This window comes from Penicillium cataractarum, assembly GCF_028827025.1.
Source record: "Penicillium cataractarum strain IBT 29864 chromosome Unknown utg000004l, whole genome shotgun sequence".
In the NCBI taxonomy this organism is placed as follows: Eukaryota; Fungi; Ascomycota; class Eurotiomycetes; order Eurotiales; family Aspergillaceae; genus Penicillium; species Penicillium cataractarum.
This window is the reverse complement of record NW_026622740.1, coordinates 670,663-694,426: the sequence shown is the minus strand read 5'-3', so window position 1 is coordinate 694,426 and position 23,764 is coordinate 670,663. Positions and strand designations below refer to the sequence as shown.

General features: G+C 48.8%; 8 protein-coding genes across 8 annotated transcripts; 2 read left to right on the top strand and 6 right to left on the bottom strand.

Moving 5' to 3' along the window:
- Positions 1-147: 147 nt before the first annotated feature.
- Positions 148-953, bottom strand: N7496_004779 (alpha/beta hydrolase; the record flags this gene model as incomplete). Its single annotated transcript, XM_056697708.1, has 2 exons — positions 148-480; positions 540-953. 2 exons carry the CDS (start codon positions 951-953, stop codon positions 148-150), a joined length of 747 nt encoding a protein of 248 aa, XP_056556233.1.
- Positions 954-1,716: 763 nt separating this feature from the next.
- Positions 1,717-3,616, bottom strand: N7496_004778 (uncharacterized protein; the record flags this gene model as incomplete). The annotated part of the gene is made up of 5 exons (XM_056697707.1): positions 1,717-1,823; positions 1,888-2,955; positions 3,009-3,078; positions 3,128-3,471; positions 3,538-3,616. 5 exons carry the CDS (start codon positions 3,614-3,616, stop codon positions 1,717-1,719), a joined length of 1,668 nt encoding a protein of 555 aa, XP_056556232.1.
- Positions 3,617-5,546: 1,930 nt separating this feature from the next.
- Positions 5,547-6,472, top strand: N7496_004777 (RNA recognition motif domain-containing protein; the record flags this gene model as incomplete). Its single annotated transcript, XM_056697706.1, has 5 exons — positions 5,547-5,566; positions 5,727-5,799; positions 5,897-6,003; positions 6,063-6,319; positions 6,432-6,472. The coding sequence occupies 5 exons, from the start codon at positions 5,547-5,549 to the stop codon at positions 6,470-6,472; spliced, it is 498 nt and encodes a 165-aa protein (XP_056556231.1).
- An 851-nt stretch (positions 6,473-7,323) lies between these two features.
- Positions 7,324-8,839, bottom strand: N7496_004776 (gamma-glutamylcyclotransferase; the record flags this gene model as incomplete). The annotated part of the gene is made up of 5 exons (XM_056697705.1): positions 7,324-7,914; positions 8,043-8,127; positions 8,337-8,466; positions 8,603-8,634; positions 8,745-8,839. 5 exons carry the CDS (start codon positions 8,837-8,839, stop codon positions 7,324-7,326), a joined length of 933 nt encoding a protein of 310 aa, XP_056556230.1.
- Positions 8,840-9,363: 524 nt separating this feature from the next.
- N7496_004775 (uncharacterized protein) lies at positions 9,364-10,035 on the bottom strand (the record flags this gene model as incomplete). The annotated part of the gene is made up of 1 exon (XM_056697704.1): positions 9,364-10,035. The coding sequence occupies one exon, from the start codon at positions 10,033-10,035 to the stop codon at positions 9,364-9,366; it is 672 nt and encodes a 223-aa protein (XP_056556229.1).
- A 1,096-nt stretch (positions 10,036-11,131) lies between these two features.
- N7496_004774 (adenosine deaminase family protein) lies at positions 11,132-12,315 on the top strand (the record flags this gene model as incomplete). Its single annotated transcript, XM_056697703.1, has 2 exons — positions 11,132-11,620; positions 11,674-12,315. 2 exons carry the CDS (start codon positions 11,132-11,134, stop codon positions 12,313-12,315), a joined length of 1,131 nt encoding a protein of 376 aa, XP_056556228.1.
- Positions 12,316-18,447: 6,132 nt separating this feature from the next.
- On the bottom strand, positions 18,448-19,661 carry N7496_004773 (uncharacterized protein; the record flags this gene model as incomplete). Its single annotated transcript, XM_056697702.1, has 5 exons — positions 18,448-18,518; positions 18,575-18,936; positions 18,985-19,100; positions 19,151-19,437; positions 19,490-19,661. The coding sequence occupies 5 exons, from the start codon at positions 19,659-19,661 to the stop codon at positions 18,448-18,450; spliced, it is 1,008 nt and encodes a 335-aa protein (XP_056556227.1).
- Positions 19,662-21,674: 2,013 nt separating this feature from the next.
- Positions 21,675-23,582, bottom strand: N7496_004772 (MFS transporter; the record flags this gene model as incomplete). Its single annotated transcript, XM_056697701.1, has 3 exons — positions 21,675-22,010; positions 22,067-22,995; positions 23,066-23,582. 3 exons carry the CDS (start codon positions 23,580-23,582, stop codon positions 21,675-21,677), a joined length of 1,782 nt encoding a protein of 593 aa, XP_056556226.1.
- Positions 23,583-23,764: the final 182 nt, after the last annotated feature.

The window sequence follows — 23,764 nt, the reverse complement described above, 5'->3', positions numbered from 1 at the left end:
ACCATCTCCAACCTATCTATCCCGGCGTGGACAGATTCCGTTACAAATCTTGCTCCAAGATTGTTCTATACCCAATCAATTGTCCCATTTTAGAATAAAACTTCCCTTCACACATGTACATTCCACCACAATGCAAGAGACCTATACTCAAACTCCATTAATCACAGTATCATCAATAACATCAGCAACTTCCTGCGGGACACTCAGCATAGCACAATGTGCCCCCTCGCAGGTATACGTCCGCACCACCCCTTCCCCCACAGCTGCAGCCATCCCCTGCTGTACCTCGAAAGGTATAGATGCATCCCTCTTACAGAGCAGGAATGTCGTAGGAACGTCACGGTACGCCTCGTACGTGAGCGGCGTGTAAAAGCTAGCTTTGGCGTGGTATACCAGTTCCGCAACATGTTTAGCTGCTTTCTCGTCCTCGAGGTCATTGTAGAATTTCGCCTGCGGATCTTTGGGGTATACTTTGTCGCCCTGTTCTTGTCAGCATATCTTCGGACATGCGTTATACACAATAGAAGGGTTTTGCGTACATCGAATGACATGGCAATGTCCATGTATTCACCAAGGATCGATGCAACACTCTGACCGGCTGTGATCAGGAATGCTGTAATGTAGATTAATCCAATTACTCCACCCTTCTTACCCTGCGCTGCGAGGTCCTTGCGTGCGAGACCCTTTACGCTTTCTGCACCGGGGATACCACTGTACGAGTGCATGACAACGATGACCTCTTTGCCTTCCGTGATAAGTTGGTTTAGATAACGTTGTCTGATATCTTCCGCATCGTCGGCTACTGTTGTTGATGTTGGCCCGCCGACTGATAGTAATGTCATTGTTTGGACGGGGTACCCTCGAGCCCGGAGGATGGTGGCTACATCTTCGAAGGCGCTGGCGGGAAGCCATGCACCTGGGATAAGGAGGATTGTGGGCTTTTCGGATGACATGGATGATCGGCGGCTCGCGGTGCTTCTCAAGGCTAAGAAAGCTTAGAGCTAGGTCTATCATGTTGAGGAACGTCAACTATATTTATACCTTGGCACTGATCGGTTATTTACTCCGAGTCCGTGCATAGAAACACGCCATTCTCACCCTCTGGGAACGAATCTTACGCGTCCAGTGATAAGATCTCAATTCTATTCCGGCTCGGACTGGAACACCTTAGCCTCGCTGACACGTAAGCGCACTGTAATACACACCTACTGTAGTCGTTGTCTCCTGGTGGGGGCCAACTCGGTCAATTGGGCCCTGACTGTCTTAAGACCGGATAAATGAGGCTCGCGTTGTAATGATTATTCTCACTGTAAATGGAAGAACGACTGAAAAGAGGTTATAAAAAATCATGGCTTGACTCGGGTGCATAGACCTGTGTATTTGTTTTAAAACATGAGAACTCGACTAGAATTTCAAGGTGTACAGTCTGGATCTGCGATCTTTCATGCTCCAGAGAATGATGGATGATTTCAAGTATGAATGTGTCTTTTGTGGTTGGGTATTGACAAGGTTATGAATCCAAAGCGATACAGTCTCTCGGCAGAAGATGTACATCGAGTCTTCCATCAAAAGTAAGCGAGTTTTAACACCCTCAAATCCCCGACGTCATATATCAATACAATCTGTTTTGTCTCCAGAATCCAGGCGGGATTGGGGAACACGATGCTGGTGCAGTCCTTGAAGGCTGTCGATCCCTCGACCAAGGCTTGGGTAACACTAGAGGAACAGGTGCCAAGAGAGACGAGATGAGTTCCGAGGGTCTCGATATTGTGGAGTTGTTTCGAGGACACGCTCCCAAATCTTCTGGTGGAAGAAGAGAACGGCTGGCGGATGCAGGTAAAACATCAAGACCAGGCTGGCCATACACTAATGTATCAATTGACCCACAAAGCGATAGATGTCTTTTTTGATGGGAAAGATGGTCTTCCCTCTGTGTATGTTGCACTTGTGGTCGATGTGGTTCATTCTCCACCATTGATGTTTGTCCCAAAGGGCCATCGTTTGCACCCTTCGGCTCGAGTATAGCGCAATATGCTGCATCGAGTTCCTGGAAAAATATAAAGTCGTCCTCAGCACCCGGTTCCACTGACTCTGCGCCAACGCGAGCTGGAAGAGGCGGTTGGGATGCCAGGAAATCCTTCTCTGACACATTGCCCTCGTGGCTGTGAAGCTGATTGGGCTGCGGGCTGCGAAATAGTTCATCCAAGGGCTTTTCATGGTTGGTTGCCCTGTTATTACTCCTTGGACCGGTCTCTGAGTCCTTGAACTGCGACAAAGCGGGTTTTATGGGGCTTTGCACAGTGCCGGTCACCATCACACTCGACTCGCGATTAGCAAGATGGGTCGTAACTCCATCAAGGGACTGGATCTCCGGACTCGTCTGTGTTTGCCAATAGGCCTTTTGACTTTCGAGAAGACTCCTCAGATCCTGAATAGTGCAGTATCCGCTTCTGGAGCCTCCAGAGTCTCTAGAATTTGCAAGTTGTCGTGGAGATAGACCGGTATGTAGAATCTTCAGCAGCCGATCCTCAACCTCTCTGCTTTGCTGTGACCCCCGCCTATCACTGATAGACCAAGAATAAGGTGTTGGAGAGTGAGATCTCTCAACAGAGTGTGGTGGTAATTGGCTCTGCAAATCATGAAGCCTGTCTTGAGCAGCAGGTGCTGCCGTCGAAGGAGATGGAACAATACCTTGTGACTTTGAGGGATACAGTTGATCTCCGAGGGTGGTGTGCAGTGGTGACTCTTCGTGGTAGACAAGTGGTGGCTCGTTGCTCGCCAGCTTTGGGGGCTCACGGAAGAAATAATGTGAGGTCTTCGGGCGTGGATGTTGACCACTCAGCTTCTTCTGCAGAGGGGACTTGTCAAAAGCCATACCCGTACCCGTCCCTGTCTCTAATGGCCCTCGATCTTGCCGAGTCAGAAATTGAGTTTCAGAGAAGGAAATTTTAGGAACTGTGTCACAATTTGTTAGCCGTGGTCGATTGCCGTTCCATGAACTGACGTACCATCACAGATTTTGATCGGAGATGACGCTTTCCCTTTACTAAATATACCCATGTTCATAGTATTGTGAAGCTGCCGCCAAAGTCAGAGGTATCAAATGAAGCTGGGTTGGACCACTTACTGTGAGCCTCTCTCGAGCAACGTTAGATGCATGAAACGCATCGCTTATCGTATGCTTTCTACTCGTCCGCGTCCGTTTCACTTTGTCCTTGTGTGATCGCGCAACTCGTTTCTTCGGAGACCCTGGCCGCTTGTACTCATATTTGTCTTCTCGAGTCTTCCGTCGTGGTCTTTTCGAGTACTGATTGCCCGTGCTCTGCTGGAGTATCTGTTGTCCAGAGTCTGGGTCTCCTTCTCGATGTCGTTTGTTGATTCTTGGCCAACGAATGACTGCGCCAGTATCAGTTGGCTCGAGAGCAATGGGAAGGCCCCCATGGAGGTCTAAATCTGTGGTATCCAAGCGATCTGCACATAGATCTTTGTCAGTGAACGGGTAGATCTATCAGGATTCGCCTGGTCCAGGAAACGTACCACAGTGCGGCTCCGGTGGAGGGCCTTCCGAGACCTTTTCCAACCACCGGTGAATCAATTGCTCAGCATTGGACTCCATTTGGGCAGAAATGAGTGAGGAGAAGCGAAGTGGTCAGTTTCAATGCACCTAGTCGACTGGGAGTTTACTTGCCCGCCGAGGTATCCAACTTGAGGAAGTCACGCCCATTCCGGCAACAACATCCCTCCTCCACCACTTCCTCCTCACCTCCGCTATCCTCATCAAGTTTCTAATATTCTGCATCCTCCTTAAAATTCAATTATGGATCATCTCCGATAATGGCACCATTTGAATGTCATCTTCAAGAATGCATGCCAAGCTCCAGAATATGATACTCTGCAGCAACACTTAGTCCAAATCGTGCTGGCAGCAGCAAGGGATTAAATTAACTTCTGGGACAACGCCTCCTTACAAGGTTTCTACCTCAACTCCTTCCACTGGACTCCAGACTAACATTATTTTTCTATCATCGTCGTCGGCGCTGTCCAGCCGATCCATGCGCGGATCTTCTTTCACATCCGCAGTTCCACCCGACAGGACGGAATACGGCCCAAGCGGCTTGTGGGTCCTGATGCCCCTCTCTGCACACACGGGCGAGCATTACGGATGATCGTGGTCGGACAGAATCCCAAATGGGCCTGGCAGGGCTAAGCCCACCTCCAAAGGTGGTTGCATGGTGCATGATGGCTAGACCATGCTGAATGGTTGGCACTGGGCCAATCCCCGGCCGGATGGGGGGCGAGAAAGTCAACATTGCAGTCCCGAAATGCATGGACAAACTGTGAGGTACGGAGGGGGTGGAAACTTGGAAGCGTCATGGCTACAGTTGGCTACAGTTAGCTACACTGGCTACACTTCTTGCCAGTATGCCATGCCCTCCTCCTCTTTGACATTCTTTTCTACTGTCCCGTCTTGGTTTCCACGGGTTGCAATACATGGAAAGTGCCCCGCCCAGCCCGCGATGGCTTTCAGGGTACCTTTGTGGTCCGCCCAGGGACACTAACACTGCTATCTCCTATGTCGGACAACTTCCATCCAAGCGAGATTCCGAGATAATCCGCTGATGGAGGGCAAAAAGGATCAGCTCTTTTTTGCTTCTTTGGACCCGTCTCTGCAACAGTAGATCCGGACAGGACTTTGTCGGGACTCCGTGCAAAGAAAGAAAAAAATGATACAATGCAGATGAGGGGCAGGTACATTGACCATCAGCCGATGCCTTGCTAGCGTTTCCCCATGTCTCCAGATCCAGCCTCGGGTAACATCTGATTGACGGAGAGGATGCAAGGACACGCCGCCGGGACCCGACAAATCAACAGTTCAAAGTTTAGGTGGGACTGATGGGTTAGAGGAGTATCCATTAGATAGTTGTTGGTTCCTCGAGGAATACTACCAAAAATAAATCCTTCAGTTAGTACTCTTCTACAGGACTACTTTACAGTATGAACTTGACGTATCTGCAGGAAGCTAAATCCGCAGTAGTTTTGTACAGGATTCCCAGTAATACGTACAGACTACTTTAATACTTCCCCCACTTCTACAGCTTAGCCACCTTTCAACCTCAACTTCCCCCTACCTGGTTCCCCCGACAGCCTTCTCACTGGTCGGCCATCAAACAAAAACCCTCAAGTAAGCAGTATATTTCCCATCCCAGTATCATCATTGGTGGCTAGCAAAAATCCCAAGGATGTGGAAGCCCTAAAGCAGTGTGATTGTTACACGGGTTTGCTGACTCGTTTCGCAACCACTAGGATCTCCCTCCCTCTCGGCCACTTGCTGAGCACAACCTTTTTTCTCTTCGCTCTGCTTTTGCTTTTGCTTTTGCTACTCTTACTCTTTTTACTTTTCGCCCGTTGCGCTTTTTCCACCTTCCCTCCTTCCGTGCGTCGCCTTTTCCGGGATTCTTCACTCTTTGGCTAATCTTTCTTTCCCCCTCAAGGTTTCTCTCTCTCTCTTCTGTCACTTACGCTTTCCAAGAGCTACTTTCGCCATCATGTCGAAGCTCTTTGTTCAGTACGTTTCTCCTCCCCGAATCTGACCCCCCGCTTCGGACTTTGTTTTGGCCCCTCAAACCCGAGACCTGTCCTCTCGAAAAAAAAATATCCATACCAAAATCCATCTCGACCTTGGATTTGAAATGGTGTTGATAACTAATACGAGATCTTTCTTTCAGCGGCCTTTCGTGGCATACCAATGATGATACTCTTCGTGAGGGATTCCAGCAGTTCGGCGAGATCCAGGAAGCTGTCAGTAATTATTGCGCGACCCAGCGCCCCGCACTCCCCCCCCTTCTCCTCCCCGAAACTTGCAAAAAGTCGCAGAGCCTAACCCAGAACTGTCTAGATCGTCGTCAAGGATCGCGCAACTCTGCGCAGTCGTGGCTTCGGCTTCGTGCGTTTTGCGACTGATGCTGAGGCCGATGCCGCCATGAGCGCCATGAACAACCAGGAGTAAGACTTTGCTTGAATTCCCCCCTAGAAGCTCGGTCAATTAATCATTATCGCTGTAGGTTCGATGGTCGCGTCATTCGTGTCGATAAGGCCTTTGACCGCCCCAACCGTCCCGATGGTGGTTTCCAGGGTCGCGGTGGATACAACCAGCAGCCCGGTAATGGATACCAGGGCGGTGGTGGTGGCGGCTTCGGTGGTAACGGCGGTGGCTACAGCCGTGGAGGTTATGGCGGCGGTTATCAGCAGCAGCAGCAGCAGCCCTACGGTGGAAATGGTGGTAACGGTGGTTACGGCGGTGGCTACGGCGGCGGTTATGGTGAGTTTTGATATTTACATCTGTTGTGACGAGGCTTGGTGTTGGAAGACCTAGGGGGTGCTTCCGAACAAACAATGAATCAAAACATCGAGCTAATCCACTTCGTTTACAGGCGGCGGTGCCAATGCTGGCTACGGCGGTGGCGGTGGTTAGTTCTATGCCTCCATTTCTGACTTCCTCTACCAGTCTGATATAAACTAACTTATCTCTTCCAGGCTGGCGAAACAACAACCAGGCCCCGGCTCCCGAGGGCAACTAAAGTTCTACGACCAGATGCTCGGCATACCCCCTCTTTTTGACGTTTTTCTTCTTCCCTTTTTCTTTACACACGCAAAACTTGCTCACGACTGCTTTTCTTGAAACGAAGGGAGTGACGAATTGAAATTTGACCGGAATTGGGATATCAAATGCGATGCGGCGAGAACTGGGTTTTTTATGACACTTTTTTTTAATGCGGAACATGCAACGGATCCTCGTTCTAAATCTTTTTGTCTCTTTTGGATGCTTCCTCCGTTTAATTTCATACTATGCGTGCGATGAGGCACCGTGAATCTCTCTTCTTTTCGAGGCTGTATGGGTAAATACCGATGGGGGTCTTTTTCCATGTCCTTTAGTTTGGTTCATAATGTGTCGTCTATGATTCTATGACTATGGCTTTTTTTTGTTTTGTTTCTATGATGCCGTTTTTTATGGAAAACTACGGTCTGTCTTGCATACTCTTCCTCTGTATTCTCACAAGATGTGATGCTTGTTTCAGTATTGAAGAAGGATAACTTTCTTAATCGAGGTCAAGAATGGTACAGTCTTGGTGACCGACGGGCCATGCCTTTGTTTGCAATCGAATTCGTGGTTTGAGCTGGCCAGCTACGAGTACTCTGTCACATTATTCACTCTTCATCAGCTGCACCAGCCATTGTTCATGTCTATTTCTATCCCTTCCGTTCTATGCTACAGCTATTGACATGAACTGACTCCATCACTATGGGGAGAGCAGGCCATCAGTCTCATTCAATCTTATCCCCATGCACATGCTCCGCTGGCGACCGCGCCAAGTACTCCTTCACCTCCCTCTCAGCCTCCATTTCCTCTCTCTCCGCCAAACCAGCTTCTTCAATAGCCCTAACCCTCTTCACCAGATCAGTAACATGCACATCCGCAGTCCCAAGTCCAAGTCCCTCCAACGCCTTCTCCAACAAATACAAATACTCGGTATTCTTCCCACTCTGTCCATGTCCCGCGCTGATTACCTGCGCAACATCCTGCGGCGCACGCCGTTCAGGCTCGCGCAGGAACTGCGGGTTACTCGGCCGTCCGATATACACCATAGTAGTAATCGGCGTGGCATGATCCGCATTCTCCTGCGGGTCCGCAGACGGGCCCGACGTAGGGTGGAAGGGGGTAAAGTGTACACTGTAGCCGTCGATTTCCCGCTCGTCGAGGTAATCGTGGACTTCCTCGGCGTGAGAGGCTGGGATGTGATACGCTGCACCCCAGACTTTGCCTGTGGATGCAGACTCTGATTCCAGGCTTGCTAGCTGTTTTGCGTCGGGGAGCATGGGTACTTTGTTAGCTTGGCCGTGATACTGTGTATTGTACTGCGAAACGCTGAGGCTGAAAGTGGGAAAATCCCCCTCCCCCTCGGCACTTGCAAGTCGTCCATCCGAGCGCAAGATAAGCAGACAAGAAAAAAAAAACAGGGATTCGCTACTGCAGCCACACGTACCGGATCATCCAACGTTTCCCAAAACTCCCGCTCGATTACGGTGACGACTCGCCCCGGTTGCTCGGGCGTGCCCCGATGGTCGGTACTATCAATTCACTCTACGTTAGCGGGCTGCATTCTTTTTTGTTTGCCCTGATATCGTAACTAGGGCCATTGTAGACAGCCGCAATCAACCAGGCGCCCCGCGCCCCAATTTTTGGGAAAATAGAATATACCTAGCCTGAAAGGGGAACGCCACCCCGGGCCTGTGTCAGCTTGGATCGCTCTAGACTGGAATACCGCCAATAACCCCACTATGGTACAATTTGGGGAAGAAGCATGTGAGGTAGAGTTGGTTGGCGCCGGGGGAAACGGGTTTCAAAGATCCCACATACCTGCCAGAATCGCCGCACATAGCCACTAATGTATCCCGGGACCCGTTGGTCTGGATGTTGACGTGGTTAGTCCGGTTTGGTCGTGAATTCATGTACTTAGTACATGTAGCCACGGATTCAGTAGATAGGCTCGTTACGAGGGGGGCTCTCTTCTATTCTGGATGAAAGTAAAAAGTGGTTTCATACCGTAGTGTGGTGGTGGTTTCCAGATCAAGCTTCTAATGTCGGAGTTAGCATTTGATTCTTCTTCTCCGAGGCAAAGAGGCCAGATTGTTGGTTATATGGTGCATTGCCCCAAGTTCATCATCCAGCGGATATATCAACTCACCCGTATCCAAATACCCACAGATCCCCCTTCGGAAAGTGAGTCTTCCACGTTCGCCCATCGGGATGCACTTGATGCCCCTGCAAAATAGCCGCCATTTTGGCCGAGCCGAGATATACCTGTCTGGCGGTGTGCTTATTGAGGGGACGCTTATGATTGATGGCTAAGCGACTCCGAGTGTTTACCGATCGGCGAGACACAATCGACACAAGATATTTGAAGAGAGAGAGGGAGGATTCGGAATTTATGATCCTCCTCGATATGTGCAGTATAGATGTATGTACCGAGTTTCTGGTGGGCGCTGAGAAATCCAAATCACCCCGTTTGTTTGCAGTGTTTGTTCTCCGTATATCGCAATTTTCTCTTTGACTCGCGGGATTAAGACACCTATCAAGCTGCCCTGTGTTGCATGAACAGTAATAAAATAAGGACGCGCGCTAGCATACGCGGTAAGCCATGAAATGATATGAATTTAAACGTGGTAAAAAGGCTTATTGACATGGCAACTATCTTGCGAATCGGTGGTGTGAAGAATATGACAAAAAACACACCCTATCCCAATAAACTAGAACTTCTTTGACGAGCCCCAGTAATCAAATTCCAAATCATGGTGACCTGGGTCTCATACATACTCATCCAGAGTAGCTTGAAGCAAATCATATGTAAAATCAGGAACCGACTTCATTAGTTCTGAAGTGATGACTGGCATAGGTCCACTTCGGAGACTAGGCAGATTAGCGATTATCGTTTCGATCGCTGCTTGTCTCAACTCGAGATAATTGGCTCGTGTCGAATACAATTCCTCAATGGTCTCTGTAAAAGACTCTGCTTTGGGGGAACTCATGAATGAAGCATAGAAATGTGCTTCTGCTTTCCTTTTCAGGTCGTCGATCATGAAGTAGTCGGCTTCTCCATACATGCGTAAATGGAAGTAAGACGGATGACAGTCGAGTATGGAATTAACGAGTGGCTCTGTAACGACGCTTTCATCTCCGTCCTTAGTTGTAATTTGGGGGGATTCGTCGATTAGAGCTGGGTTGTCATTCGTCTCTGGCCTAGGCATAAGGGTTTCGGGTGTATCGTCCAGGGCTCTTGTGGCCGATTCAGTTAAATGCTCGTGTAGATGCATATCAAATTCATTAGTGATATCACTTTCTGGTCGGTATTTCCTAGGTAGCTCTTCCGTAGGCTTGCTATTTATCTCGGGTACGTCTCCGCCCTTGGCCTGTGTGATTTCCGGTGTCTGCGTAGAGCATGGAGTAGTGTAGTCTCCTGTATATAGGAATTCTAGCATTTTCTGAATAAGTATTGGGTCTTTCTCGTTTAGGCAAATTGGCTGTATAGCTTCCTGCAATTTCTCTCCGTTATTAGTTTCAGTGGTGTTTAATAGGTAGAGAACTTACTATACCTTAAACCCGCCGTAGCAAGCATTTTGGAAATACTTTGATCTAGGACAAATCACAAGCCTGTGTGCGAAGAGAGTCTCATCTTTGCAAATTATAGTCACATCACTGTAGTCCGAATTGAGGTGCAAGCTATGCTATGTTAGTGCCTGACTTGTCCTATATTATGCTAAAATAGGTGTAGATGGGGTAATTCTGACCTCGCAATGAGCCCAAGAATGGTGTCTTGATCTTCCCTATTCCGAGCCTCCGGTGGCGACAAGTTGGATTCCTCGGGGTAATATGACGGCTTGCTTTTGTTTTTCTTCTTCATGGCTAGAAGCAAGGGAGGAAGGGAAAATTTAGTCAATCCTAGCGGACTTTACACACGGAGAAGCAGACTCGAATAAGTGGGTGGTTCCCAGACTGTCAATTCTACTCTAAGAATGAGATGTGACGTATTGCTGCCTAACCCCGCTTCCTTTGCTGGCGCATAGCTTGCGTGCAGACAAGATTCAGGTGGCTACCGCCAGGGTGAGTTTACGATGAGCGCCTCTTTAGCCTCGCGCACTTGGGTGAGAAAGGGTGAGTGCGCAATAGACTGAAGCTGGGTGAGAATCACCCTCGAATGTGCGCCCCACCGCCTTGACCCTCTTAGCTGAACTTGGTAATCTGAAAAAAATAAGCTATAGTTATAGGTTGCCTCATATGACCCCACACTCTGTGGGGAACTGAAATTATGACTCGATTAGGAATGACGACAGGGAACACCTAATTTCCCCTCGACTGAGACTTCCACTGGTTTCGGCAAGGTCCCAAGGAAATAAATGCATATAGCTATCCACTACTCCAAGCTAAGAAATAATTTCTACCCCAAGGGGAAATTATGGGTGTCGTGCGAGCTATTTAAACGGCTTCCCTCGCACACCTAGAATTCACACGACAGCTTCTAATTTCGAAACTTTCAACACCTCCCAGAAATCCCAACACCGATCACTTACAATTACCATGGGTATCGCCGACGCGCTTCCCAGGAAGCTTCGCAGGAAGCTCAGAGAAGACTTTATGGCCGCGAATGACGAGTTTGTGCGCGACCTTCCCAAAGTCGAGCTTCATGTGCATATCGAAGGGACCCTGACTCCTGAGCTACGATGGAAGCTAGCGCAGAGAAACGGCCTCAAGGTCAAATTTGGCAAGAGTCCGGAACTACACAGTATGGAGGAGCTGAGATATGCCATGAACAGCGCGGAACCTAAGACGGAAGATGAGGAACGAGAATTCTTCTTCGAGTCATACTACGGAGCATTTGACACGTTAAAGACCAAACAGGATTACTTCGACTTGGCAATGAACTACTTCGAGCATGTTGCATCCATGAATGTTCGCTACTGTGAGGTCTTCTTTGATCCTCAGGGGCATACTAGCCGAGGTATCTCCTGGGATGTTATGATGGGAGGCTTCAAAGAGGCTCAAATAAAAGCCCAGAGTGAACTCAACGTTAGTACCGCACTCTCATAAATTGCAGATTCAAAGCATGACAAAATGATTAGGTCCGTTCTTCTTGGATCATGTGTTTACTACGCGATCTGTCCACCGAGGACGCAATGGATCATTATAAGGCTGCGCTGCCATATCGCGACATGATCGCCGGCATTGGACTTGATTCAAACGAATACCATCGACCCCCTTTACTATTCCAGGAGGTATTTTCACTGGCCCGACGAGATGGCTTCCGGATCACGATGCATTGCGATGTGGGACAGGACAATACCCACGAGCATATCCGACAAGTCGCTTCCGAGATTGGCGGAAATGGGGCCGATAGAATCGATCATGGCCTCAACGCTGCTGATAAACCAGAGCTGGTGGATATGATCCTGAAGCGAGACATAGGCATGACCATCTGCCCGTGGGCATACATGCGATATCAGACTTACGCCGAGCTCGGACCGAAGATGCGTCTTCTTTTCGATGCAGGGATCAGAATCACTATCAACAGTGATGACCCGGCTTTCATGGACGACGCTTGGATTCTACACAATCTGCTACTCACAAAACACTTTGGCTTTACCGACAAGGAAATCGCAACGTTAGCCCGAAACGCGGTCACAGTCTCCTGGGCAGCACAGTTGACCAAGGAGAAGATTCTTCAGGAAATCGACGATGTCTATAAACGCTTCTATCCACATTGAAAGAACTAGAAATCCGGGTCTTTGATATTCTATGATCTAGACCTTGTCTAAGTTGGAGTATTTATCGACATGTCAAATTTCGTGTTACGGTCAAGCGAAAAGATTATGAATCAATTCGGTACTGTTTAAACGAGGCAACTAAATCTAGAGAAAGAAGAAGAGAAGGAAGATTCTAATCTACCTAAAGGGATTGCCTTTATAGGGCCCTCCCTTTTCGGCAACTCCCATGCAAACACTTCTCGCCAGTTCGTTCGCAAGACTTTCCGCATCTACGAATCGTAACATTGCCCCCTTGTTTAAAAGGACCTGGCCCTCCAGGTCACGTGCATTCGGGTCTTCCTTTCTGAATCGACCAATCAGATCGCTTTGTTGTCATCTGGGTGATCTGGCTCAAAGCGATCGTTTAATGTAGCTTCAATCCATGCAGTCAATCGTACTGGCGGACCTGGCAGATCTGGGTACTTTCGGTGAAACTCCATCAGCTTTTCAGGCGTATTCTTGTAATCGCGCGCGTAGTACTAATTGTCATCGTCGTTGCCGATCCACTTCGCCTTGTACTGAAGCTTTCGGTAGTGTAGGCGCACTGCCACGATCTCATCGACTTCCTATTCAGGCTCGTCGTCAACGACTTCCGGGGGTTTCGGGTCTTGTAGTTGCCTAGGCAACGGTTCTGTTCGTGCCGCTAATCGGAGTTTCTCTGCCGAAAAAACTGGGTGCACACGAATCGATTCTGGGAGGTCTAGCTTGTACGCATTACCAACCTTCTCCACGATCATGTAAGGTCCACTCGCTTGGTCTGCAAGTTTCCTACCTGGTCGGTCTAGTTTCTAGTGCCTTGTCGTCACAAATACTCGGTTACTAACACCGAAATCCTCTGCCCTACGGTGCCGATTCGCCTGTTGACGCTGACGTTCCTGCGCATGTGTAGCTTTTCTCTGCGTATCTTCCTATATTTCCTGCATCCTGTTGGTGTAATCGCTTGCTTCTTCGTTCTGCGACTCGTTCCTTTGTCGAGGTACAATTTGACTAAGCCAGTCTAAGGCTTCCGCCGGTTTCCAATCAAAGGACACCCGGGGTTTATACCCTCGTTTAATAAAGAAGGGTGAGACTCCCGTCGTTTCCTGGGGTAAAGCTGCGAAAGCGAAGTCTATCATTGCAAGATAGTCTGACCAGTCGTCTTGGTAGTAACTCACGAAAGGTCGTAGTCGCTGTGCTATATACTGATTCATAATCTCGCTTTGACCGTCCGTCTGGGGGTGATGAGAAGTTGATAGTTTTCTTTCAATTCCGAGGATTCGACAGAACTCCTTCCAGAATCCTGATACAAACTGAGGCCCTCGGTCGGAAACAATCGACTCTGGTAATCCTACCCATCGATAGATATGGTCCACGAATAACCGGGCTGTTTCCTTTGCATTAACATCTTCGTGATAAGGTATCGAAATTGGCCGTTTGCTCAGTCTGTCCACAAAAACGCAGACGGTATTATATCCTCTGCGGTCTTTCGGGAACGAGCGGAAATCCATCGTGAGATGTTGCCACGGTCTTCTAGGGATCGGTAGGGGTTGTAGTAATCCTGGGGTTCGGTCTCTCTATGCCTTCGTCCGCTTACAGATTTGGCAGTTATCCACATATCGTTTCACGTCGTTAATCATCTCTGGCTAGTGGTATCTGGCTGTAAGTATACGCTTCGTCTTTTCGATTCCGGGATGAGCGATTGACGGTTGTCGGTGGATTTCATCTAGTAATCGTGCGCGTAGGTCGCCTTCGTCGGGAACTATAAGCTTCCCTTCATATAGCAGTAGTCCTTCTTCTATCGTCTATTTCTGATTAGAATGCACTAAGTCACGATATTCGAGAAGACTCTCGCTTGTGCGGTTCGCTGATATCACCCTTTCGACCACCGGGGATAACACCGTTCTTTTCAAAATCTCGGTGTGTCTCGGAGTCGCTGGACTAGCTCCGTTAGGAGTAAATGATCCCGTAAGTCCGCAGGAGACGGGGGTGAGCTCCACGGGCAGTGGATCATCTGGATGGGTACCCTGCTCTAGTACTTCTCGGGGTAACAGGATCTGTTCGGCTCGCTGGCCGGTCGGTCGGTCCTTTCGAGACAGTGCGTCGGCCACCATATTGCCCTTCCCTGGGCGGTAGCGGATTTGGAAGTGAAACCGTGAGAGGGACTCTCCCTAGCGTACTTGTCTTGCGTTTAGCATTCGAGTAGTTATAAAATACTGGAGGGATTGGTGATCAGTCCAGATATTAAATCGATCTGTACGTTGTAAGCCCTCTAGTTCGGCTCGCCACTCTTCTAGTGCGCGGATAATCGCTAGTATCTCCTTATCGTGGGTGTAGTAGCTCTGCTCCGTAGGATTTATGGTTTTTGAGAAATACGCCACTGGATGCCAACCGTCGTTCGCTCCCTTCTGCGAAAGAACAGCGCCTAAACAACTATCCGAGGCGTCGGTTTCGATCTGCGTGAGTGCGTAAGGGTCATAGTGTGCTAGTACGGGCGTGGTCGTTAGTATGTGCTTTAGCTTCTGAAAGGCTGCTTGGCACGCGTCGTCCTATTTAAACTGCACTTCCTTCCTGGTTAATCGGTGTAAAGGCCTGGAAATCTTACTGTAGTCCTTGATGAATCGACGGTAGAAGTTGTATATTCCTAAGAACGATTGCACGCCTCTGACTGTACTCGGCGACTGCTATGCGTCGATCACTTCAATCTTGGCAGGGTCCACGCGAATGCCGCTCGTTCCGATAATAAAGCCTAAGAACTTCGTCTCCATAGTGTGGAACTCACACTTCTGGATAGCTACCTATAGGCCTGCAGCTCGCAATCTGGTTAGGACCTTTCTAACGTGCTTAACGTGCTGCTGCTCGTTACCCTCTGTGTAGATCAAGATATCATCGATAAACGCGGTGCAGAAGTCGTCTAGATAATCTCCGAGGGCATGGTTTATGTATCGTTGGAAGGTCGCGGGTCTATTCGTTAATCCGAAAGGTATCACTTTGTATTTATACGAACCATATCGAGTGCGGAAGGTCGTTAAATCTTCGGATTCCGGGTGTATCCGAATTCTGTGGAAACCCTGCTGGATATCTAACTTGGTAAACCGCTTTGCCCTCCCTACTCTTTATAGTAGTTCGTCAATCAAAGGGATAGGGTAACGGTCTTTCCTAGTCAGTTCGTTTAACTTCCGGTAGTCCACGCAGAATCGGAGGCCTCTACCTGGTTTCATGGCTATTAGGATTGGTGAGGCGTACGGTGCTGTGGAGGGTACTATAAACCCTTTCGCGAGGTTTTGCGTGATGTAATCCTTAGCAAAGCGTAGTTCTTCTTCACTTATTTTATATAAGGGATAGTAATTTAAGTAGACAGATCCGTCGAGTTCAATCCTGTGATCGGGACTACCTCTCAGTGGTGGCAAAGTATTTGAATCGATCTTAGAAAAGACATCGATAAACTGATGATAGGCAGTTGGGACACGCGCACGAATCTCCTCAGCTTCTAGTGTATATTCTGGGCTCTGCTTCTCTTCGAGAATTCGATCAATCTAGGCTATCGAGGTTACGAACGTCTCTGTTCCTTCACGTTGTATATGACGGTGGAAGCCGACTCCTCCGATCGCTGCAATCTCGATACCTTTCCGGGGAAGATCGTCGACCTCAAGTCTCTTCTTCTGGGAAATAACTAACTCGTCTCGGAGAGATCGGTTTATCTTACCCACTGAGTCTTCTTGGTGGGAGGCTCCATAGGTTATTCGAATCGTTCTTCGGGATTCCTTCACGATCTAGGCTTCTATTAACTGGTCTCTCCGGTCTGCGTCCTTCTGGTGGAGATCGTTGACTAGTGGTCGCTTCAGGATCTGTCTCGGGATAGGTTTCACCATGCCAGTTTTTACCTGGTCTTGTAGCGAGGGCTGGTCTGGCCACAAAAGCCTTTGGTTCTTGCAATCAGGAAGTATCCTATAGGTTTCGAACCATATCCTTCCGAGAATCAGGTCATGGTTTCCAAGATCCGTCACCAATATGGTCTGACGTTGTTGTACGCGCTCATCAATCATTAACGAGAGTTTCACTACGTGGGTAATCGGTTCTCGTAAGGATCCGTTAAACCTAGTGATCGGACACTCTCGGGGGAGTCTTCTGGTCCGTAGGCCTAGGCCATTAATCATTGTTTTCACAAGGTCGTAGTCGATAAAGATATACCCATCTGCTCCGGTATCTGCAAGGCAAGAAACGCTCACTATTCGTCTATTGATAGCTACTCTAGCTTAAAAGGTTAAACTATCTTCTGCAGAGGACAACAGTTTCCGTAAATCCACCTTTGACACTATCAAACCTGGGATAGAGACTTGCCCTAGGTTTACTCTTTTCCCGAATCGCTATCGTTCTCTTCCGCGGCTTTCAGGTCGTCCGTCTTCTTCAAATTCGAATCCTTTCGCTTCGGTTCGGCGGCGGCGGTAGTACTTATAGGGGTGGACTTCTTGGTGGGGCAGTTTCGAGAGATATGGCCCTGTTCGCGGTATATAAAGCAACGTCCTTCCTTTAGGAGGGTAGCCTTCTCCTTGTTATCAGGGCGGTTTGAGGGTTTCGAGTTCTGTGGGTCGCTTGAAGTACGATTCGAAGGGTTCGTACGGTTCGGGTTACGGTTACTTGCACGATTGGCGATCTGCTGCGAAATTAAACGGGTAGCAATCTGACACTTCTGCACGAACTCTTTAAGGGTAACAGAGCCTTAACCTGCATCAATCATCACCTGGTTCTGGAGGAGGGCAGGAAGCTTCCGGTATAGATCACGCTTTCGAAGATCTATAGGCTGTTCGGCCTCCTCCGCAAGGTAGGTAAATTCGGCCAGGAAATCACCGAAATCCTGCTTAGGCTCTATCTTTAGGGCGAGGTAATCGTCACGGGTAACTTGCTAATAGTTCGGGTCGTGGAAGACACTCTATAGGTGGTCGAAAACGTCCTACGCAGTTCGGTACGCGGCGGTAGCGTCTTCTTGCATTCGGGGGTTGATGTGTCGGAGTGCCTTTCCTTCGTAGCGACTACTCACGTACGCGAGCTAGTGGGCAGAAGTTGGATAGTGGTCCTCGTTTAATAGAAGCTTACGCTTCATCTCGGTCTTCCAATCCTTGAACTTCACATCCTTTCCGTCGTTGAACATGGGAGGATTAGGCATCTTGGTCGACTTCCTGTTACTAGCAGTAGAAGGGGTCACCGAGGCTTCTCGCAACACACGGTTATCGTCGGTTCGTATCATATTCATCACGGTCAATAGGCTATCACGCTCCTTCCGGAGGGTTTTAGTTTCAGTTCGCATTCGGGCGTACTCCTCCTCTACCTACTGGTCACGGGCAACGGAATCCTCTCGTTCGGTCATTGAGACAATCTGCTCACGGAGGTCGACGATCTCTTCTTAGTGGTCGGCGGTCAGGGTAGCAATCTGGCCTTTTAGGTCTTCGATATCCTTTATGCGGTTGCACAAGACCTTCTATGCGGTCTCGGGGTCTTTCTGGATCCAACGGATCAGCTCGTCGGTATCGGTCACCTCGATCTTCTCAGCGTCGGGCTGCTCATCGAGGGTTAGGGATCTTCTGCTACTACGGCGGGGGCGTTCGGTCACGTTGCTAGCTATCTTGGTGCAACGGTTCTTCGTAGGTTCGTTCGGTTGAGTGGTGTAGTCACTAGGTAGCTAGAGAGCACGTATGTACGCGTCTCTTCGCTTAGCCAGTGACTAGAAGGAAAGATAAAGGGTGAGATTTAGTTGTATGTTACGGTCAAGCGAAAAGATTATGAATCAATTCGGTACTGTTTAAACGAGGCAACTAAATCTAGAGAAAGAAGAAGAGAAGGAAGATTCTAATCCACCCAAAGGGATTGCCTTTATAGGGCCCTCCCTTTTCGGCAACTCCTATGCAAACACTTCTCGCCAGTTCGTTCGCAAGACTTTCCGCATCTACGAATCGTAACATTTCGATCCTCTGTGACTAAAACAGTAAGGTCTGCGAATCAAGAATCTGTGTATCGCCAGTCTGCCAAACCTGTTCTAATACATCGATTGCAAGCTTCGGATTGCAACATCCAAGTGTCGCAAAATGGGTTGCGAATTCCTTGCGTAACCATTGTTTCCGTTCATGAGATTTCTGATGTAGACATAAACCAGCTTGAAACAACGGCCATGACGTTGAAAACTTCCGATTCGGCTCTGAAGATAGTCTTTCAGCCCGCCGAAAGACATCTCCTAGTAACTCTGAAGTACCGAATGTCTCCTCCGATAGCTGGAATGAGCGAACGAGATAGAGTAGGACCCCACATCTCCAGATCTCGACCATGTCTCCTCGTCGATCGGACAGGATATCAGATCCATTCCACGTCCTAGCAGCATTGCCAAGGACGATGGCTTTTCTTAAAGCTTCATCGGATGGGATTTTTGAAGAGCTATGCAGTTTATGCAATACAGTAATATCTGCAATGTACTCAAATAGATCGATAGGGCAGTCAAAAACGTCGAATCCCCATTTCCGACCGGATGGGGTTGTGAATTTGTTCAAGGCGGCTGTGACATGTTCAGGCTTCAGGTGCGGCATTCGAGACGACGTCGTCGCACCCATGATATCTAGCCTAACAAAATGTAAGCGTTGCATAGAATGCAGCTACATATTAACTTACCATGCAAGACGTTGTTGGAAAAAGGCTCGCTCAGTTCCGTCCGAACCATGCCGCTTCACGATGTCACTTGCTGCTTTTAAATGTGTTCCAAATTCCAGACAGTCCCCAGAGCAGAGCTGTCACATCTGTTAGAATAGTAACCTTGAATAAATATCTGGGCACGTACATCGAGCTGGGCAAGTAAAACCATACAGGCAATACTAGAAATGTCTGCTTCCTCGGTGTCATTTCTCAATTGCTGTCTGAGCGCCTCCGTGGCCTGCAGCCGCAAATAGAGACTTTGCATTTTCAACTTTTTGTCTTGAAGTCTGTTGGCAATATGGCAAGACGCCGTCGCCCCCACGGCGTACCGAATGCAGGGGACGTTCTTGACCATTGGTAGAATAAGCTGCGTGTAGGGAGTTCGCGCAGGACCATGGCCCAGATAGAAGGCTGTACTTATTTCGCGTGCGTCTACAAGCCATGAGTGATAGCCCTAAATGTCGCGATGAAAAAATCTCCTTACAATATTTGACAAAGACCTGCAGACTGTCGGGAGGAAGTAAGGCGGCGGGCATGACCCATGTAGGTCGGCGCGGTAAGGTCACAAGGTGTAAATTCAACCCATCGCCGCTTGAGGCTTGCTCCTTTCGCAGGGCCGAGTCATCAGTAGCGGACTGGTATGTCCGGCCGGCCATACTTCCCCTGGCTGCCAGGCCGACCCAACGTAGAGTGTAACCTTCGCATTCTACGCCGCGCCGATGGCAGCTCATGCACTTGGGCAGGGTTCGATCGCACTTTCGCCCTCTTCGCCGACATGTCTTGCAGGCAATACCGAATTGGGTCATTATCCCAAAAGAAGTAACTGTTCCGGGGTTGCAGGGGATGGATATGTTGCAGTGACGATGAAAAAATGCGCCGAGGTGGACTGGCGATTAATAAGAGTGAGAGATTCGGGCCACTTTGGGGTAGAGGCTTGTATGACTCGGGGAAAGTTAGCAACGGTACTCCACTCTTAACTCTGGGTAGCGTGGCGAAGAGCGAGGGCTAATTAACCGGGGTGGAGAGTAGGCGATAGACTAGTCCGGAATAAGGTAAAGTTTCAGTTCTCCCATACTCCTGTAGAAATACTATTATATACTATTGTCTAATCCCACAACGACGCTGATACTTAATAGGACCTAAACCTATAGTAAGTCTTTCTATAGTAATAGTGTAGTTGCCAGATACTCTTAGAATCTATCGTAGAACTAGGTAAGTATATGTCAGATTCTAGTCGGACGCGTCTACACCAAGAATAGTTCCCATTAGCTCGTAAATAGACGCTAGAGTAATGCACTCGATGGTACATAGTTAAATTCGACACGCGTAACACGGTCGGGTATCGAATAGCGCTTTTTTTGAAAACTACCGTAGTTTATCGAGCGCTATTCGATACCCGGCCGCGTTACGCGTGTCGAATTTAACTATGTACCATCGAGTGATCTACATATAGCGGCACCTTATCCTCTACATAGCCAGGGAGCTAGAGGAGAGCCGAGTCTGCGCCAACAGTCGTCATAAACTCCCCAGTGCGTTTCTATCGTCCGCTCTCCGAGTCCTATTACAACTGTCAATACATATCACGGCCTGTTTCAGACTATAACCAACAAATACCAATACTAACCGCCGGTCTGCTTCTGCTCTGTCTCATAGAAGCTAACCACTTTTCGATCAAGCCTGTTATGAAATACTATACAGCCACCTGTCAACAGCCAACCAGTGAAATAACAGGGTAGGCATCTCAGCGGGCACACGAACCCCTTGCAACTGAAGGGATAAGGCACCCAAGCGCAGGATTAACTTAACACGAATCGCCCTGTCGAATGAAGAGGATTAGTAACACCCGCCATGCTACAAGACCCGACTTAAGAGCCCGACCTGCTAAATGATAGCTTCAGGTTTCGAGCAAGCCAGCTTCTAAGAAGCCTGACGTCGTGGCTCCCAACATAACTACCAATACAGCTGCCATCGCTAAGCGTATAGCCTCCGTCTGTTACGGAAGCTCGTCAACAGGAGCAGGGTCTTGGTATAACCCTCAGGCACTAACGGATAACTGTGTCTTTTGTCTCTCTGGCATTCGTGCTTGGTATGACTGCACCCGAGCTCTCGAGCCTGACGGGGATACCCCAGCCTAGAAACGGGTCGGGGGGTATGCTGGAGCATGAGATCGCAAGGTTGCTGGATAACGCGAGGCGATTACACCTGGTAGACAGATTTATCATGTCTGATGTCCCGTTCTACTATGGAGGCTACGAATACCCGAATTGGACCAGTTTGGTGCTGTTCTATACCACTCCACCCGGTCCAAACGGAAGACAATACGGCCATTGTGTTGTTGGAAACAACGTGGATTGGATTCTTGATTATCAGCATGTTGGCGGCCCTCAGTTCAGGAGTGGCCGACCCGTTCACAGCTTGTTATTCTCTGACGGTTCCCAGGGCACGAACTCCGTATCATTCACAATCATGGTTAAGCGTGGTGGTAGAGCAAAACGCTTCTGTCATGAAAAGTTGAGATTTGAAAAGCCGAGTAATGAATTACATTGACATGGGATTAGTCCATAACCAGCCCATAGTCACCATATGTTTCGTATGCTTCTTTGGTCAGAAATGAGTCCCTTCAGTAAATACATTCTTCCATACATTGCACATATATCGCCTTATCCATCCTAGGCTTTGCTCTCCTCCGCAACAGCATACCGACTCCACCGTCGAATAACGGGACCATAAACATAAAACACATATGGCACAGGAACCAGCAAAGCACTGATACATCCAAGGATAGTAAGTGTCCAATGGACACCCATATTCTGATAAAACGGGATCCCGACAATGGTCATACCTCCCGCAGCGCAGTACCGGGAGACCGTCATGAAACCCAGTGCTGAGGCTGCATAGACGCTATACGAGTCGATGACATACATGTACGAGCTGATGAAAACACAAATGGTACCGAAGCCGAAAAGCGTGGAGGCAAGTATAGGTGACCAAACTGATATCGACTCCTACGTAAAGCGCTGGTTAGAAATGCTGATATTGGAGAGGGAGCTGAGACACTTACAAAGTCGGTCCATCCCATCCAGAAGAGACTGATCGGGATTGCAGGGGCCCCGAACATGGCAAACCACAACCTAATCTCAGGTTGTGTGTGCACGCCATCAAGAGCATGTCGGTCGACGGCTGGATCAGTACCATTGACCTCTTGTGCCGCCTGGGTAAACTCCTTCTTTGTCCACCTGTAAATGGGGAAGACGAGGAACGTAGCCAGCGAAATACCGACGTACATCGCAACCCAAACAATATTTGTGAGACCCTGCGATAGACCATGCACATCGGTGAAGATGTATGTATACCCATCGAAGAAAGTGAATAGCACGATATACAAGACAGTCATATACAGCGAGATCAACAAGATGATCGGCTCGTGAATGGTAATCAGAACCTGGCGCTTCATTGCACCGCTGATACGACTGAACAACGCAATCTTCTCCATATCCATCTCCGAGCGGAAGCGAGGGTCGCCCGTTATTTTGCGAAGCTGTTTTCCCTTCCACTTCAAGAGGAGTGGCGCATACGTCTCCGGCTGGAAGAGGATGATCAAGACCAGGATGGCGCCCGACATAATGAGAATAATCCACGCAGTCCAGCGCCATGAAAGAACACCCGTTTGGCCCATATACGAAGCAATCACTGGTCCAAGGACTGGTCCGCCGAATGAAAGGATCGCGTACATGGGGAAGTAGATCGTCTTCTCAAGAGGATTCCATAGATCGGCGATCGTCCCGCCTGCACAAGTAAGAGGTGGACATCCGAATATACCAGCTAAAAAGCGAAAGGCTAGCTGAGCGCCGATATTGGGTGCGAGAGCAGAGCCCATGATGAAGATCATGAACAGGGTCAATGAGGTTGTATAAACCACATTGCGTCCGAGAATCTCAGAGAGTGGACCGCTGACAAGTGATCCAGCTGCGAAACCGAGCAAATATAGACCTGGAGTAATAGAATTCTTAGTCCCCATTTGATAATAATCAATAACCTCGAAGCTGAGAAGTTTATATACCGGTCACCAGAGATCCCACAACATCACTCACGCCAAAAGCCGCCGCATTCTGCGGTAAAACGCCCGAATTAATCGACGATGCCGCACCAACAACCCACGCCAGCGCAGACACCAGCAACGTCGCAACAAGCCGACTCGAAAAACTATAGTTCATCGGATTCTGCGGATCATCTCGTCCATCCCATCCAACAATAAACAAATCAGCCGGCTGGTCCGTCGACGCAAGTTGTTTCTGAATATCGACGCCAGCAAGGGAATGCGCCAGAGCTGTTTTCTCCGAGCGCTGCGTTTTGTATTTCTCCAGTGGCTGCGGTTCAGGATTCGACGTTACTGCGACGAGATCATCGTTGGTGATTGTATCTGCGTTCTCTGCCGAGCTGGATGAATCCGACTCCGACTCAGTGGCCGGCGCTGGGTCTTTCTTCACGGTGGAATTGGCATTGTGCTGGGCGTATGCGTGGTCCAGCTGTGCGCGGACGGAATCTCCCAATCGACGATATTGCAGATAGGACTGCATTTTTTCACAATCTCGGGATTAGACTGAACTTTTTTGCGCGATGGGTTGTTTTCTCACCGGTGGGTGTTCCCAATGATTGGTTTCTTCTTGGGTAGGGAGGGAGGCTTGGATTTGAAGATATATGCGATGTTTGACGGTGGATATGATAAGAATTTAATTATTGTATTCGCACCATCGGTCTT